The 18,759-nt window shown below is 38.7% G+C and overlaps 1 protein-coding gene across 1 annotated transcript; it reads right to left on the reverse strand.

Annotated features, from left to right (window-relative positions):
* Positions 1–17,605: 17,605 nt before the first annotated feature.
* Positions 17,606–18,346, reverse strand: LOC126620697 (pathogenesis-related protein 1-like). Its single transcript, XM_050288927.1, has one exon. It carries the CDS (start codon positions 18,297–18,299, stop codon positions 17,814–17,816), a length of 486 nt encoding a protein of 161 aa, XP_050144884.1. The 5' UTR covers positions 18,300–18,346; the 3' UTR covers positions 17,606–17,813.
* Positions 18,347–18,759: the final 413 nt, after the last annotated feature.

The raw sequence follows: 18,759 nt of genomic DNA on the forward strand, positions 1-18,759 counted from the left end.
TTCAAAACTTTGTAACTCAATCGTTTCTTAACCAAATTTGATCCATAATATATCAAAATGAAGATAAGAAAGTGTAGAATAAGATTATACCTATTTGGAAGCCCAACGGTTGCCGAATATTGTTGGAAAATAGCCTGAAAGATGACCGGTCAGAGGGAAAACTAGAAAACTTGCCGAAAACTGGGTAAACTTCAAACATTCATAACTTCTTCAATACTCAACCAAATAGAGTGATTCAAAAATGAAAATAATACTTCTTGACGAGACAAAGAGAACGGTACCTTTTCCGAAGGCTAACTCGCTGTGGTTTGGTCGAACAACGGCTCGAAAGTGGCTAACCATTTTTTATTTAGCCACTTTAGAGCAGTTTTCCGGCCAAACCACGACAAGTTATCAGTAAAGAAAGATACCATTCTCTTTGTCTTATCGAGAAGTATGATTTTTATTTTTGAATCACTTGATTTCCTTGAGGATTGAAGAAGTTATGAACGTTTAAAGTTTACCCAGTTTCCGGCAAGTTTTCCAGTTTTCCCACAAACCAGTGACATTTCAGGCTATTTTCTGGCCATCTCAAGCAATCATTGGGCTTCCAAATAGGTATAATCTTGTTCTACACTTTCTTATCTTCATTTTATATATTATAGATCGAATTTGGTTAAGAATCAATTGAGTTATGAAGCTTTGAAAATTGCCCAAAGAGTTTTTAATGGAAAGACCAACATCATGGATGGTAGACAATCTCAGGGACCATTTCTATTGATTTTCAGTCTTAGGGACCATTTCTATTGATCATGCAAATCTCAGGGACCATTTTGTACAATAACCCTTTTATACCTTTGTTGATTCCTCTTTGCATAAGTAACGGCTAATCACCCAAGAGAGATGGCCTTCATTCCTTTCTTCTTAGCTCCATGGATTTCTTGGAGGAGGATGGTAGAATGGATTCTCCAAGTTCCCAAAATAGAAAACCTCTAAGTCTTTACACCAAGGAGAGCATTGATGAAGAGATGAGTGACCTTGGATGAAATAGATGCTAGTAATTTTTCCAAGGTGGCCGACCTCTTAGAGAGAAAATGAGAGCTTGTGTTCTCATCTTTTTTTCCAAAAGAAAGCCTAAGGATGAAATGGCTATAAAGTTGTCTTTATACCACCTCACAATGGAGTGGCAAACTTGCAATTAAGCCAAGTTTACTACCCTTCACTCTTATGGCCGGCCATATTGGGTTTTTTGGGCTTTGAGGCCCTTTGTGTTTCAAGTTGTCATACAACTTAAGTTAATGGGCTTGACATTCAAATCCCATTGGGCCTTGCGGCCCAAAACTAACTTGAGGTCTATAACGAACATATTCGTTTGATTAATTAACATATTAATTAATCCTAGCCATAAATAATTAAACCATTTAATTATCCTTGCTCATCTCTGTTGTTTCTTCAATCTCTACCTTACTCGGTGTATGATCCATTAGGTTCCTTTTAGCGAGCCAATGGGCGATTAGAACTCTTCAAATTGATTGTGAATTGAAACTTACTTTCAATTCTCCATTTAGTGATTATACACCTTTAGGGCTTCCGCAAACCATGAGAGACACTCTGCAGTATGTTATGGCTACCCAGGCTAATCAGAAGAGGTGGAGAACCTATTCAGTTTAGGATTACAATGCAATACGGTCTTTCTCTAATACAATACTCTTAACCACATTGTTTGGTTTGATAGTTTATTCATGTCTACTATCCAATGTGATTCTCTTACTTATATGATTACTTTGAACGTGATTTGGAATGACTTCCTAAATCTCATTCATACTCTGGCCAGAGATTCTTATTCATATCAGAGTATTCTCCCTCAAACGGTTTAAAGGTTAGAGATCCCTCAAAGGTTCCTTACGTGATGAGCACAATAAAGATACAATCAAGAATCATGAAGCACAATGAGAACTATAAGTGTTGACGAGGCATTCGTTACTATGATGAGCATGAAACTAGTGCCAAGAATTCATTCAACGCGATCGTTTTCAAGCGACCTTCACTACTTGTGATTATAAGATTGTAACTATTAGGTGAAACTCCCTCATAATCTAGCATCATATTCATGCATGAAAACTAAGCGTGCACTCTCAATCAACATACACAAATAAGTTATCAATCAAGTAGATGAACGAATTGAATCCGCAACTTATGAAATAACAACTGAATGTAATCAAATCATATTGCAAGCATGTACATGGTTTCGAATCACCCCCCAACTAAGGGGGTTTAGTTCCTCATTCTTGCAATACAAAGATACATAAAATTAGACATTAAAATCAAAGGAAAGAAAACACCTAAAATGCTCCAACTTGGAAAGCAAGTGCATAAATGGATCTCCCTTCCTCCTTGTTGCGGCATGAAGCTTGTGGACAGATTGTTGGGTGGATTTATGGTGTAGAATGGATGGGGAATGATATGGAGGGGTTTAGGGTGAGTGTGGAAGAGTGTTTGATGGTTGGAAGGTGGTGGAGAACTAGGCAAAGAGGGTGGAAGAAGGTGGAGTGGCTGTTATGTTTTCTAGGCACTAGAATGATGTTTTTGGGGTGTTTTGCTTCCTAGGGTGTGTATGGACGAATTTCTGTGATAAAATGATGAATATGGGGGATTGTTCTTTGGCCAAGGGGTGTAAACATGTATTTATAGGCCCCAAAAACCTTAGAAAATCAGGTTAGGCTAGGGATGAAATGCATGGCAAGTTGGTGTGTGTGGTGTGCAATGGTCCAAGGGTGAAAATGAAGTGATGATGCAAAGTGTGAAAGGTAAAATGGAGTAGTGTTGCAGCTAGGGAGCATGAATGATTGTGTACATTGCATAGAGATGGAAAGGGAGGTGAAATGTGTCAACAAATGGGTCAAAGGTGCAACAACATGTGTGACACATGCCATTGGATTCCAAATGTGAATGATGGAGCATCAATTGGTGCATGTAATGGATGTAAAGATTGTCTAAAATCTAATGGGTGAAGGGAACAAGAGGTATCAAGCAATTGAGTGAAATAATTAAATGAATTAAAGCATGAAATCAGAAATTATGTAGGGGACAAGAGTGATCAAGCATGGCATGGGAATCCAAAGGGAATTCTATGTGTTTTGCATGGCAAGGAGTGTGCAACTTGGAGTGACATTTTTGGGCTGAATTCTTTATCTTTTGGACACTAATTCTTCACATTCTTGGCCTCTTTAGTTCTCAAATTCGTCCATCCACTTTGGCCCATGCATTTGCTATCCATTCCAAGCCCGAAACATGCTCCAAAGGCCTCCAAAATGCATCTTCTTGCATACTTTGTACTTAGAGTCTTTCACTTTGCATGTGGGCTTCTTTGCATGTGTATGAGTTGTCATTGTTTATCCTTGCAATTACACACACACACTTGCACACACATATGCCCAAAACGTCCATCCTTATGCATGCAATCCATTTGAGCCCAATATTGATCCAACATGCACCAAAATGCACTTTTCTTGCCAAGGTTGTTATTAAGACCTACAAACAAATGAAAATGGCTTTAAACACTAAAATAACTAAAGAAACACAACGTAAACGCACAAGAACAAGCCAATTAAGTCGCATAAATATGCTCCTATCAATGGTGCATGGATGGTCCTACTTGGTTAATTCGCATTGGGGGACCATGCAATTATATGCATGCCTATGGTCCTTCTTGGTTAATATGCATTAGGAAACCATAAGCATTCTAAAAGTGATCAAATCTGCCTAAAAACACAAACTGGGCAGATTTGGACTCTAACACACTTTTGGGACACCTAAAAACACAAATCAAAACAGATTTTGACTAATAAAACACTTTAAAGTAAAGGGGGTTTTGGTTTTGACGAATTTGAAAACAAAACAAGTAAATTAAAGAACTAATGAAATCTGCACGAATTTGAGTAAATTGAATGGATGGAAGGCTAGCTAGGAGGTTCTTCTCCACACATGACATACTTGCACTTCAACCAATTTTCAGTTGTTCTTTCGATCAATCATGAAACTCAACACCCCAGGTTAATTAAGTCCGCTTAAATTAACCTTCAAGTTCTCCTTAAGTTATTGAATTGGATGGGAAAGCGCATACAACAATTCAAGCATTCTTCAAAAGTTCTTTACGTGAACAACACAATAAAGATACAATCAAAGATCATTAAGCATTATGAAAACTATAAGTATTGGCGAAGCATTCGTTACTATGATGAGCATCAAACTCCTGCCAAGAATTTATTTAACGCGATCGTTTATAAGCGACCTCCACTACTTGTGAATATAAGTTTGTAACTATTAGGTGAAACTCCCTTATACTCTAGCATCATATTCATGCATGCAAACTAAGTGTGCACTCTTAATAAACATACACGAATAAGTTATCAATCAAGCAGTTAAACAAATTGAATTCACAACTTATGAAATCATAACTGAAGGTAATCAAATCATAGTGCAAGCATGGACATGGTTTCGAATTCCCCTCTAGCTAAGGGGGGTTTAGTTCCTCATACTTACAAAGCAAAGATAAACAAATTTAGACATTGAAAACAAAAGAAAGAAAACACCTAAAAATGCTTCAACAATCCAACTTGAATGGCAAGCACGTCCAAGGGTCCTCCTTCTTCTCTTTGTTGTGGCACAAGGTGTGGTTTGATGGATGAGTGGTAAATTATGGTGGTGGATGGATATAGGTGAGTTATGGTGAAGGGTGGATTGGTGGATTGTGTTCTCTCTGGTTTTTTTCCCCCTTGTTATGGTGAAGGGTGGATGTATTTATAGGCTAGGGAGAGGACTACCATCTAATTAAGGTGGTAGTGATGAGTGTTGTGGTAATGAGTGGATGTAATGGGTGTGGTGGATGGATGTTTGGTAATGAGTGGATGTAATGGGTGTAGTGGATGAATGTTTGGTAATGAGTGGATGTAATGGGTGTAGTGGTTGGGTGTTTGGTAATGAGTGGATGTAATGGGTGTGATGGATGAGTGTTGTGGTAATGAGTGGATGTAATGGGTGTTGTGGGTGAAAGTTTGGTATGAGTGGATGTAATGGGTGTAGTGGATGAATGTTTGTAGTTGTAGATCAACACACTTGCACACACACATGCTGATTTCTAGCCTTCTAATCTTCAAAAACGTCCATCCTCATGTCTCCATGCTTGCATTATCCAATCTTGGCTCAAAAATGCTCAAAAATGCTCCAAAATGCACTTTCTTGCCAACTTTGTTATTATGACCTACAAACACACGAAAATAGCTTAAAATACATAATTAACTAAGAAATAACAACACAAATGCACAAGAACAAGCTAACTAAGTCGCATGAATATGCTCCTATCAAATTCCCCCGCACTTAGCTTTTGCTAGTCTTTGAGCAAAACAAAAGAAACAAAACCAAACAAAACAAACAAAACCAACAAAACACAACCTAACCTTCCAACATTTGCCTCAGGGATTTTCAATGAAACATGACATGCCAAAGATCACCACTTACATAGATTTAAGTATTCCTAACCCTCGAGCATACTTAATCATAGTCACCATTCACTAGCTCACATTTAATCAATTAAAATAGCATTTTGAATATAGTAACATGCCTTAGAGAATTTCCTCAATTCCTTACTAGATACACTCTTATTTTCACACAAGAAATTCTTACTACACTCCCTATACTAGGTATATGTGAGAAGATTGATGTAAACATGAAAACTAGTATTCACATATGTTTTTCAACAAAGAAGCAATTTTTGGAATTATTAATTCATGTAATATATTATCTCATGAATGGAATGCTACTACTTAGATGCGAGAACCAGTGACACCATATGCTCATATCAATTTCAAACTCCACAAATTGAAACACACAACACTCAAGATTGAAGTCAAGGGTTGTAACAAGGCTTGGGGGTAATGGCTAACAAAGAAAGGATAGGAATAAGAAACATTCTTAAAGCGATAGCAAGCAAAGTAATGGAATCAACACTTGGAATTCACTTTAGAATGCAAAAATCAACTTTTAAACACAAAGGGAAGATTCATGCAACACTTAGGGTCGAATTCAATGCTTTGGATCATTTCTTCAACAAACAACACTTTAGAGCTCTTCTCATAAATTTTTCAACTCTTTTCACAACTTTTCTTCTTTTCATTCTATTTTCCACGAATTTTTCTTTTTCTTTTCCTTTTCTACCTGTGCCTTATGAAGGACTTTGGCACATACGCACACACACAAGAATCACTTCCCCCACACTTGTTTTTCTGCAAGAGTTCAACAAAAGGAATTCCTTCTAAATTATGCTTTACTATGCTTCAAGAACAAGGGTATGGATGGTCCTAATCTAGGCTAGGTGAGGATAGTGTGGGTAACAAAGAACATAGGCAACACAAGGCTCAACAGGGTTAAACTTAAACACATAATGAATGGGATAGGCTTTTTGGCTCTTGGCTCACTAAACAACTTCGTCTTGAATATGTGTTATGCAAATCAATAACATGCTTTGAATGAAATAGGCATGAGTTCTAGCATTTGGAACTAAATGATGAAACGCCTTCTAAGTAGCAACCAAGCAAAGAATAATGAGATCATGCAACGACTTTAGAAAACAAAAAACATTGCACATATTAATAACTCTCCAAATAAACGTTTAGGCCCAAGTCTCTCAAGGATGTAGCGTTAGTTTGAGTTCCTTCTTTCAAGCATGTTACAAAAACTGATTTTTCCTTTTATAATTGCATGTGAATTCATAAATTATAACCACAACTAAGCATACACCAAAGAGTAAATCAAATTTTCATCCATATTTATAACTCTCTTTAACAGTCATGTAATTAAAAACCAAATCTTCATCATTGTGTTGGAAGGTACCCTAAGACACAAATAAACACACAAAAACAACTCTTTTTGTGTTTTTCAAAACAATTTTTCAAATTTTTATGAGATTTTCGGATTTTTATGTCAAAACACACTAAAACACTCCAAAACAGCTTAAAAACACTTAAAACAGCAAGGAACAACACTAGAAGTAATGGGTGATAAACTCCTACAAATTTCATGCAAAGCAACTTGTTTACCCCCCCCCCCCACACTTAAATCAAGCATTGTCCTCAATGTTTCAAGCATAAACTCACACAAAAACAACCAAACAAACAAACAACGAATAAACATGACAAGTATGGCAAAGTAAAAACCAGACAGAGTAGAGTTTAAGAACGCAAATCTGGTTTTGGAGATAGATGATCTTGTTGACTTTCCACAGCTTTGATCTTAAACTGGTTTGGAATTCTGAGCGAGCAATATGGGAGTTCCTTGGTTTCAAATCAGACTCCTTCTGCTGGGTTGATTTGATTGTGCAATTTGCATTCTTCTCTGCTTATTTCTTCTGCACGGCAAGCAGGCACGAGGTAGAGGTGATAGTCTGTTTCTTTCTTCAATCTTTCCAAGTGCCCACCATTTGCTTTCTTTCTCCTTGTCCCCAGCTGAGGATGAATTGGCACATTGTCTCCACATGCTTCAAGGTATCATTTTCACTTCCCTTATCTGTTCCCCAAGCAGATGTGGTAGACGAAGAGAAAGCATAAGATGTTGAAGATGAGTACTCGAGAGCAAGGCTAGGCAAGCAATCAGGAAGGGGTTCCAGGCAGTCGGTTCTAGATTAGAAGATTAATACCAAGTGCTGGTTGATTGCTTACTTTCTCCTTGTCCCAAAACAACGACAAGGAGAAGGATAGGGAGAAAGCATGATATGAGATACTCTTGCTTTCAACCTTTATGATATGAAATACTTTTGCTTTGGATGAGTTATTTGCAGAGGTACCCCAAGGAATAAGGAACACTAAGTGACTCGATAGGGTTTGTTGGAAAGGCATTCTCGGAGAAGAAGAAGGGTTATGTATGTCTACCTTGCAATGGCATTTATAGGAATTAATAACCGGTACTATTCTTTCACTCTTGTCAGCAACCGTTGGATGATTTAATAGTGAACTTCACGTCCTTTCTACTTTACAAGAGATCTTCGATAGATTGCCTGTAATTTCTACAAGGCTGAGTGTGCATGTGACAGGCTCTGACACGTCTAGAAAAGTAAGTGCCTCTTCGATATCTGGAATCGGCGTTTCGACAAACTGCCCGTGATTTCTGCAAAGCTGAGTGTGCATGTGACAGATGCTAACACGTCTCGAAAAGCAGATGCCTCTCCGATTTCTAAGCTTGCCTCTTCGAGTTCTGAGCTCGCCTCTTCGATCTCTGAAATCCCATCGAGTGCAGAGGTTGCATGTGACAAGTGCGGACAAATCTGGAAAAGAAGATTGGCCCGTGGTTTCTGAGCAAGCCCAACTTTTGAGAAAGCTAGCGCTTCTTTGATTTTTGAATTGGCCTCTTCGATTTCTGAGCTCACCTCTTCGATCTCTGAAATCCCGTCGAGTGCTTATTTTTATAGAGGTATGCAGGACGTTCAAAGCACACTTGAATTTCTGCCTGTAGAAACTCCCTTCTTGCACTTCTACGATCTTAACTTGTCCGACCTCTTCTTTCTTTAACACCTTTGAAAATGTCTGGCCTCTTCGACCGTCGTTTTGACTTGAACCTTGGTGAAGAGGCAGTCCCGCATTCTCTAGACAACATATGGCGCCCATCCTTCATATTCCCTACTGGTCCCCTTACCGTTGGGGATTCGGTGATAAAGAATGATATGACAGCTGCGGTGGTGGCCAGGAACCTTGTCACTCCTAAAGATAACAGACTACTTGCCAAACGATCTGATGAGTTGGCTGTTAAGGATTATTTGGCTCTCAGTGTGCAGTGTGCAGGTTCTGTGGCTAATATGGCCCAACGCCTATTTGCTCGAACCCGTCAAGTTGAATCATTGGCGGCTGAAGTGATGAGTATCAAACAAGAGATTAGAGGGCTCAAGCATGAGAATAAACAGTTTCACAGGCTCGCACATAACTATGCTACAAACATGAAGATGAAGATTGACCAGATGCAGGAATCTGATGGTCAGATTTTACTTGATCATCAGAGGTTTATGGGTTTGTTCCAACAGCATTTGCCTTCGTCTTCTGGGGCTGTACCGCATAATGAAGCTCCAAATGATCAACCTCCGATGCTTCCTCCTTCTGGGGCTCTGCCAACTGCTGAGCTCCGCCGACTACTGAGACTTCTCCTAAGCAGCCTTTGTGAAGGCTCCCTCTTGTATTTTTCTACTTAATGTTCCTTTTTTTTCATGACAATGAATGTAAAAATACCTTGCATATCTATTAGTGTTTCAAAAATAAACCCACACCAAAAACAATTAAACAAGCAACAAATAAAAATGACAATCATGGCAAAATAAAACTACAAAAAAGGGAAGGTTTTTAGGAATGCAAAACCAATCGTGGAGCAATTCAAAAATCTTCCTTATTTGAATACATGGGTTGCCTCCCAAAAAGCGCTTGCTTTAACGTCTTCCAGCCAGACGAAACTTCCTTCTAAACTTGGATAGGGCCCATAGCATGGAATTGATCCTTGAATGGAAGGTGATACTTGACGTGATCCGGCAATGGTTTAAATTCTAGTGTAGGTGCTTGAATCATCAAAATCAGCAAGTTAGTATATAATAAAATCGAAGTTGGAGAAGATGGCTTACTTGCTTGCTCTAACACAAACTCAATTACGAACACCACATCTTTGAAGGTTGCAGGGATATGGGACTTGGCCAGATTTGGTGTTTTGAGAGTTATGACTTGTTCCGTGTCATAAAATCCAACTTCTTTGGGAATTTTCGTCTCAAGTATATCTTCTTTGATGAATTCTAGACATTCCCCATCCACGTCTTGCTCTTGATTCATTGGAAAGGTTTTGAATATGCCTTTCTCACCCTCTTCTTCCTTAGATTGCATGATCCTGCAAGGAATAAGGACATTTGGTGAAACGAGGTCAGGACAAATTGAATTTAGGCTTACCTTGGTTGTAGTGGACGACATAGATGGCATATGGGGCTGCGGTAATGGTGGTTCTTCCCTTGCCGTGGCCTTGTTATTCTCCTCTTCTTTGAGCAGCAACTGTTCATCCATGTTTTGGCTTGGTTTGGATGTCTTAGGTTCACCTCCAACCTCCATAGCACTTCCCAAAGTGATAGCATCATGGATTTCAAAATCTTCCTTCAAATTTTCAATAGTTGAGTTGGAGAGTTCACTTTGCTCTTGAATTTATGCCATAAACTCCATAATCTGCCCAATTTGCTTTTCCAATAAACTCGTCTTCTTGGCTTGATTTTGCATCTCTTTGTTTCCATTTTCTACTTCCTGGTTCAAAGAGGTGAGTAACTTATTAAACATATCATTATCCAAAGACGTACCTGAATTGAATTGGGCAGATTGTTGTGGTGGCTGCATAGGTCTTGAATAGAACTCCTCTTCTTGCTGGCAATACCCATCTTGTTGGAATTGTTGAGGTTCTCCCCACATGTAATCTGAATAATCTCTCCAATCCGAATTGTAAGCGTTGGAAAACATGTTGTCCCATGATTGGCTATGGCCTTGATAACCCCAAGCATCTTCATTCGCAGCGAATTGAGAACATTGATGAGTTGGATATCCTTACCCATAGGACACACCATATGTAGGGACACTTTGCATTGTGGTCCTTTCAGCATATTGTGACAATTGAGAAGTAAGTTTCACAAATTGAGCTTGAATGGTAGCAAAATCCATGTCTTACTTCTTTAGTACCTGAAATCAAGGAAACAAAACTAAATCAAATATCATAAGTAAAAATAAAAGACAAAAATAGAAACAAAGTCAGTAACTAAAACAAAAGACATGAAAAAGAAACAACGGAGGATTAGCAAAGTTGATAATCCCCGGCAACGGCGTCAAAAATTTGATGCGAACATTAACTTAACACACAAATTAAACCCTCTTGTTGTCAATTGTAGTAAAGAATGTAAGTAGGGATCGTTCTAGACCGGGGATTATGAGGGATTGCTAAAACACTTGAAACCGACTTAAAAATGTAAAATTAAGTTTAAAACACCAAACTAGACTCAAAAGATGCAATACAAACTAAAAGGACTCAAAACAAGCTAAAAACGCTCAAATCTGCCTAAAAACACAAACTGCGCAGATTTGGACTTTAACACACTTTTAGGACACCTAAAAACACAAATCAAAACAGATTTTGACTAATAAAACACTTTAAAGTAAAGGGGGTTTTGGTTTTGACGAATTTGAAAACAAAACAAGTAAATTAAAGAACTAATGAAATCTGCACGAATTTGAGTAAATTGAATGGATGGAAGGCTAGCTAGGAGGTCCTTCTCCACACATGACATACTTGCACATAAACCAATTTTCAATTGTTCTTTCGATCAATCATTAAACTCAACACCCCAGGTTAATTAAGCCCGCTTAAATTAACCTTCAAGTTCTCCTTAAGTTATTGAATTGGATGGGAAAGCGCATACAATTCAAGCATTCTTCAAAAGTTCTTTACGTGAACAGCACAATAAAGATACAATCAAAGATCATTAAGCATTATGAAAACTATAAGTATTGACGAGGCATTCGTTACTATGATGAGCATGAAACTCCTGCCAAGAATTTATTTAACGCGATCGTTTATAAGCAACCTCCACTACTTGTGAATATAAGTTTGTAACTATTAGGTGAAACTCCCTTATACTCTAGCATCATATTCATGCATGCAAACTAAGTGTGCACTCTTAATAAACATACACGAATAAGTTATCAATCAAGCAGTTAAACAAATTGAATTCACAACTTATGAAATCATAACTGAAGGTAATCAAATCATATTGCAAGCATGAACATGGTTTCGAATTCCCCACTAGCTAAGGGGGGTTTAGTTCCTCATACTTACAAAGCAAAGATAAACAAATTTAGACATTGAAAACAAAAGAAAGAAAACACTTAAAAACGCTCCAACAATCCAACTTGAATGGCAAGCACGTCCAAGGGTCCTCCTTCTTCTCTTTGTTGTGGCACAAGGTGTGGTTTGATGGATGAGTGGTAAATTAGGGTGGTGGATGGATATAGGTGAGTTATGGTGAAGGGTGGATGGGTGGATTGTGTTCTCTCTGGTTTTTTCCCCCCTTGTTATGGTGAAGGGTGGATGTATTTATAGGCTAGGGAGAGGACCACCATCTAATTAAGATGGTAGTGATGAGTATTGTGGTAATGAGTGGATGTAATAGGTGTGGTGGATGGATGTTTGGTAATGAGTGGATGTAATGAGTGTGGTGGATGAATGTTTGGTAATGAGTGGATGTAATGGGTGTAGTGGGTGGGTGTTTGGTAATGAGTAGTGTTTGGTAATGAGTGGATGTAATGGGTGTGGTGGATGAGTGTTGTGGTAATGAGTGAATGTAATGGGTGTAGTGGGTGGATGTTTGGTAATGAGTGAATGTAATAGGTGTAGTGGATGAATGTTTCTAGTTGTAGGTCAACACACTTGCACACACACATGTTGATTTATAGCTTTCTAATATTCAAAAACGTCCATCCTCATGTCTCCATGCTTGCACTATCCAATCTTGGCTAAAAAAAATGCTCTAAAATGCTCCAAAATGCACTTTCTTGCCAACTTTGTTATTATGACCTACAAACACATGAAAATAGCTTAAAATACATAATTAACTAAGAAATAACAACACAAATGCACAAGAACAAGCTAACTAAGTCGCATGAATATGCTTCTATCAAGGGTGAGGAGCCTTAGGAATTGGCCTCAGAAATGGCCTCTCCTAATTGTGAGGGTAAGGGGTCCTTTTATAGAATAAGGACTCCTCACTTATTACATATTTACCCCTTCCTTTATCACATAATTACATTTAAGTCCACCGAGTATTTATACGAGGTCTAAATACGAGGCCCTAATTATGGTATAAACAGTAGTCCCCCAAGTCTTCAGTCAAGAGAGTCTTTTGGCTTGAGACTTGAAATTCAGTCCCTGTGTGGGCCGAAGTAACTAGATGCTGTCTTGAACCGATGCTCGATATGAGGCAGTGCTCAATCTGAAATGACGCTCAACTAGAAGTAGCACACGCTGGGAGGCTGCTCGGCTCGTGGCTTATGTTGCCTTGGTTGGCTCGGCTTGCGGTGTTTGAAGGTGAGGGAGTCCCTTTTATAGAATAAGGGCTTACTCCTCAATACATGAATGATGGGCTAGAGTTGATGCTCTCTAATGATGGTGAGGGAGTCCCTTTTATAAAATAAGTGCTCGCTCCTCACTACATAAGTGATGGGTTATGAGTGATGCTCTCTAATGATGGTGAGGGAGTCCATTTTATAGAATAAGAGCTCGCTCTTCAGTACATGAATAATGGGTGCTTTCTAATGAAAGTAAGGGAGTCCCTTTTATAGAATAAGGGCTTGCTCCTTAATACATAAATAATGGGCTAAGTCCCCCAAGTATTTTTCATGAGGCCCAATTGGGGCCCAATATATGGTACATAATGTAGTCCCCCAAGTCTTCGGTCAATAGAGTCTGTTGGCTGAAGACTTCAAATTGAATCCATGTATGGGCCGAAGTGGCGGTTGTTCAGAGGCGGTATTTGTATACCCTGTACTGAAGCTTTTGTGGGTGAAGCTTTGCAAGTAAAGCTTTGAAGCTAGAGCTCTGTAAATGAAGCTTTCGAAGTTGGAGCTTTTGTAAATGAAACTTTTGAAGCTAGAGCTCTGTAAATGAAGCTTTTGAAGCTAGAACTCTGTAAATGAAGCTTTTGAAGCTGTTTGACATGAGTGATGCTCATGAATGTTTATGTTGATTGACATGAGTGATGCTCATGGATGTTGTCATGAGTGATACTCATGAATGTTAACATGAGTGATGCTCATGAATGTTAACATGAGTGATGCTCATGAATGTTAACATGAATGATGCTCATGAATGTTGACACGAATGATGGTCATGAATGTTTATGTATGATTGTCACGAGTGATGCTCATGAATGTTTATGTATAAATGACATGAGTAATGCTCATGTACAATTTAGAGTACTGGGCATACTTTTGTTCACCTGATTGGTTTGGGCTTTTTTTTTTTAATTACCCTTTGATGGGGTTTATACATATTACCCTCTGATGGGGTTTATACAGATGTTTCCAAAAGATCTGAAAAATAAATTACATCATTCAAAAATAAATAAAGCAATCGTTGGTGCTTTGCTTTTGCTTTTGTTTTCGGCTTTGCTTTTGCTTTCTTTTTTTGCTTTCTCTTTTCCTTTTCCTTGCACTTCTCTATAAACCAAACCAGGATGCTTTGCAAGCCTGTGGAACAGCAGAAGCAGATTTGCTTTTGCTTTGCTTTTACTTTCTTTTTCCTTTTCTGTTTTTGCTTTTGTTTCCTTTTCTTTTCATAAAGTCTGCCTTGCTTTAACATAAGTGCAGGTGCCTGGGGTCCATCGGCGGCCTTCCTGGATTTTCCTTTCCAAAAATCCCTTTAGCCCTTGAGAAGCTGCAATCGTCCTGATAAGTTCAACAAGGTTCTTCTGTTCGCCATGAACTACATATTCCAGATTTAGCCTCTTAAAATGAGCAATGAACGTCCTTGAAACCATAGCAGCAACAACTCCAGACCAAAGATGCTTGGTGGTATTCATAGCTCCAGACCATAGCTTCTGGACGACATCTTGAGCTGCTGGAGGTTGTCACTGGACGACACGTGTGACAAAAGCTGGAGAAGACACAACAGGTGCTGGACGACAACGTTGGCGGCCGCGGCTGCCGCTGCTCTAAGTTCGTCGGCAGCTGAATCGGTGAGTTCCATTTATCCGAGTCAGGGTTTGGAGCTCCAGGTCGATGCTCGTACCCTTTGATCAGACAGCTGAGATTTGACACGAACAGAAAAGAGAGGTTTTGGCTTTTGGGTTCGAGGGAACACACAGAGGAAAAAGAACCAGAAATGAAGACCAAAAGCGGACCGTATCGACCTGACACTCTCTCTCTAATCTTTTTTTTCTTTATTTTTTTTTTGAACTGCGATGTGAGGTCTGAAGAACCCATCTTTTACTTTTCCTCATCTCCTATCTCCTCAAACCCATTTTACGGGTTGCTAAAGGCCTTTCTTCTCGGTGACTCAACTGAGAAATCTCTGAGATCGTCCATGGAAACCGCCCGGGTCAACTTCCTCGTCAAGTCGTCGATCGGCGACAGCAAAAAGGGCGACAGCGATGACGCCGAGAGGGTAACGGAGCGAGTTCTCTAGATTTGCTGCACCATTTCCGGTTTGCTGATAAAAAAAATGTTGAATCTTTGGAATACTGCAGCCAGGAGTTGGGTGCCGGCGTCGATGAGCTCGAAAGATTAAAACATTAAGGGAGAGAGAAACTGGGTTTGTGAAGGAATTTCGAGGATTTTTCAGGTGACATGTGAGGATATGATTGATCTGTGAGTTTTGATTTGATGGGTCTCTGCAAATTCCTTGGAGAATGAGGAAGAACAAGGTAGCAAGCGGCTGATGGTGGTGCGGCAGGCGAGCAAACGGGATCCAAGTCGACGACTATGAATCGCTGTGTTGATCTAGCGGTGCTCGATCTGCTTGATCATCGACATCGGGAAGCAGATCCACTTAGCTAACGAGTTGGGAGAGCCTTAGGTCACTTTCTGGATCTCTGGACTCAAATCCCACTCTTCCTCGCCGTCCAATGCATCTCCAAGTCCCTCTTGGGGATTTCTCGCCATATTTCTTTTACTTGTGTTGACAAAACTCCACCAGTTACTAACTTTTTTCTGCAACTGCTCAGATGGGCTTTGTAATTTACAGTAAGAAACATGAAAGGTTTGGTGAGTAAAGAATTAAAGCTGGGTTCTTGATGCTCTTTTTAGAGAGAGACAGTCACAGAGAGAGAGAGAGAGAGAGAGAGAATGAACCGTTGGGTTTTTGTGAAAGCTTTCGGTTTTTTGCAGATTCACAGTGGTGAGATTTGATGAAAAAATGAAAGATAACCGACATAGTTTTTTGTGTCGATTCCCACAGACAACGTCAAATGTTGATGCACAAAACCGGAGGTCTTGGAACAACGTAAATCCGACCGTGAATCTGCAAGAAATGTAAATAACACAAGATGTATCGCGGTTCATCCCAAGGTTTGGGCTACGTCCACACTGATTATATTTCTCTGAGAGTATTTGTGAGGGAGAGAGAGAGAGCTCTGAGAGTGAGAGCGTTAAGAGGGTGAGGAGCCTTAGGAATTGGCCTCAGAAATGGCCTCTCCTAATTGTGAGGGTAAGGGGTCCTTTTATAGAATAAGGACTCCTCACTTATTACATATTTGCCCCTTCCTTTATCACATAATTACATTTAAGTGACCCGAGTATTTATACGAGGTCTAAATACGAGACCCTAAATATGGTATAAACAAAAGTCTAATGTAAAAAAAATCTGAATAAGATGACTTCACGATGTTATAAATATTAAACGGTCTAGTGGTATTCCTCTTTACTTGTAAGTGAGAGGTTTTAGGTTCGATTTTAATCAAAGACGAATTTGAACCACATTATTGCTAGCCCATTATGAGGCTAAGCCCACTCTCTCTCCGTTAATGTAGATAATATCGTTTGTTCCAAAAAAAAACAAAAAAACAAGACATCACATTTTTTTTTTCCTGAAAAAAAATGTCTTATCTAATTTAAAATTTGATAATTTACCTTTAAAGTGTATCACATAAAAGTTTTTGAAATGTAAATTGTGGATTTAGCGCAAAGGTGTAAGAGAATGTTTTGCTAATTTGTGCTCTGCAATGGATTGAGCTGCACCTTTCCTTGCACAGAAATATACAAAACTTTCATTCTTCGTTCTTTGAGTTTTTCTTCAGTCTTATTTCCCAATCCATAACTTAAAAAAACAACATCAAATACTAAAAACCAACACAAGTCACGTAATTTAAATTGAAAAAAACTAAATAGATTACAATCTAGTAGAGAAGGGAAGAATTTGGAGGTTTTAATGAACTTAAGGACATTTGTTTGAAAAAATATCATTAGGGAACTTAATTTTTTAAATGGTAGGATTATGAGAGATATGTTGAAAAGTGTGTGATTAAGGAAATGAACTCAAATAAAAACTAAAAACTATTTTTAACTTGTATTTATTTTGAAGATTTTGTTTTTTGTTCATTTTTCTTTGTTTCCTTCATTCCCTTCCACCAGTATTCTTCATCCCTCATTTTCGCCTCCACTCTTCTTCATCCCATATTTCCTCCAAATAATTTCTCCATAACTCAAACACATAAAAATGAAAACTAAAAATAGAAAACATTTTGATAATTATCTCACAAATATGATCTCACATTTCCACCATATAATTTCCCTTTATATTTATGGAATAGTTATTAGCACTTAAAAGTCATTATGCACTCTTTAAATATATAGATTTGACAAACCGGCATTATATCTATCAAAGACAAGGAGCAAGAAATAATTGCTTGGTCACAAGCCAGTAATTTCTTTCTAATTAATATGTGTAGTAGATTACCAAGAGAAGTTTACCACAAACATTCATCGTTTCAGCCAAATAATGTAAATTAGGGTTTTCTTGGTTGAGGCAATAGTAGGACCTCAAGCTAGGCAAGTAATTATGCAACTTTGATCGTAGCATGCATGTCTTACTAGCAAGTTACCAAAATTTATTTTAAATAAAAAAGAGTGAATTCTTGATCAATTGAAATTTACCGTCCACCATGCCAGTGGAAGGTATACACAAAGGATCGATCATCACTTATTTATTCATTTTCTTTATTCTTAATAACCTACTTATCTTCTTAGATATATCCATCAGCAAAAATTGCTAGAGTGGTTGTTGTTCTTCCATAGCTAGTAAGGCTTCTCCCCAACATAGTTGCCTGGGGGATCATAGTTGCATCCAATGAAGGTACCCCCACTGCTGCACCTCACTTTTGCGCACCCTACACGAGCCGAGTTACGCCAAACCACCTGTGTATAATGCCCACACACCTTTCCAGCAGCACACGAGTTCGACTCATAACTGTAGTCGGCTTTCTCCGCCACCCACAGGTCCACAGCCGCTGTTCCCGACATGTCACCAGTGCTCATGGCAAGGTTTTCACCGTATGGCCCACCGGAGTGCACGAGATTGCAGTCGCCAACATGTTGGTTGGCGTAGTTTTGTGCATAGCCTGCTACATTGTCATCCCACGTCAAGGGACCAACGCCTACTGCTGCTCGAGCGGCGTTGTGGGAATTGAGGTAGTCTTGGGGTGTGTCTTGGGCATGAGAGGATTGTATTAGGGCTGAGCCTAAAATGAAAAGGAGAGCTAGGGAAATATTGCACAACCCCATGTTAATGGTTTGTTCTCTTTGTGGATGGGCAAATGAGATGTTATGGTGCGGAATATTTATAATAGCGGGGAACGGTAAATGTTGATATTATGAGCTCTGAGAAATTGAGGATGTGGAAATTTATTTGCATGACTATCAAAGTTGAACGTTCACATTGCGTTATCAACTGAAGAAACCAAACCGTCGCCGAACTGATAAAACAAAACCCTACTTCTATATTTCTTTACTTACAACGGCTTACTTTTACAAGTAAAATTTATGAGAGGATTAACTTTTTCTAGTACTACAAACGATATTCTACATAGTCTAGACAAGGATGGAGATAGTTTGAACTAGGAAATAGGATATGAACTACTATGACAATCTACCACTTGCATGAGAAGTACGAAGATTAGTCAAACTTTCTCGAGGTAATTAAATTGTCAGTATAACAAAAATAAGCAATCGTAACACCAAAAAC

This window comes from Malus sylvestris, chromosome 5, assembly GCF_916048215.2.
Source record: "Malus sylvestris chromosome 5, drMalSylv7.2, whole genome shotgun sequence".
Lineage (NCBI taxonomy): Eukaryota > Viridiplantae > Streptophyta > Magnoliopsida > Rosales > Rosaceae > Malus > Malus sylvestris.

What these genes read in the sequence shown, in the direction of transcription:
- LOC126620697 (XM_050288927.1), bottom strand. Translation starts at nt 18,299, where the DNA reads ATGGGGTTGTGCAATATTTCCCTAGCTCTCCTTTTCATTTTAGGCTCA.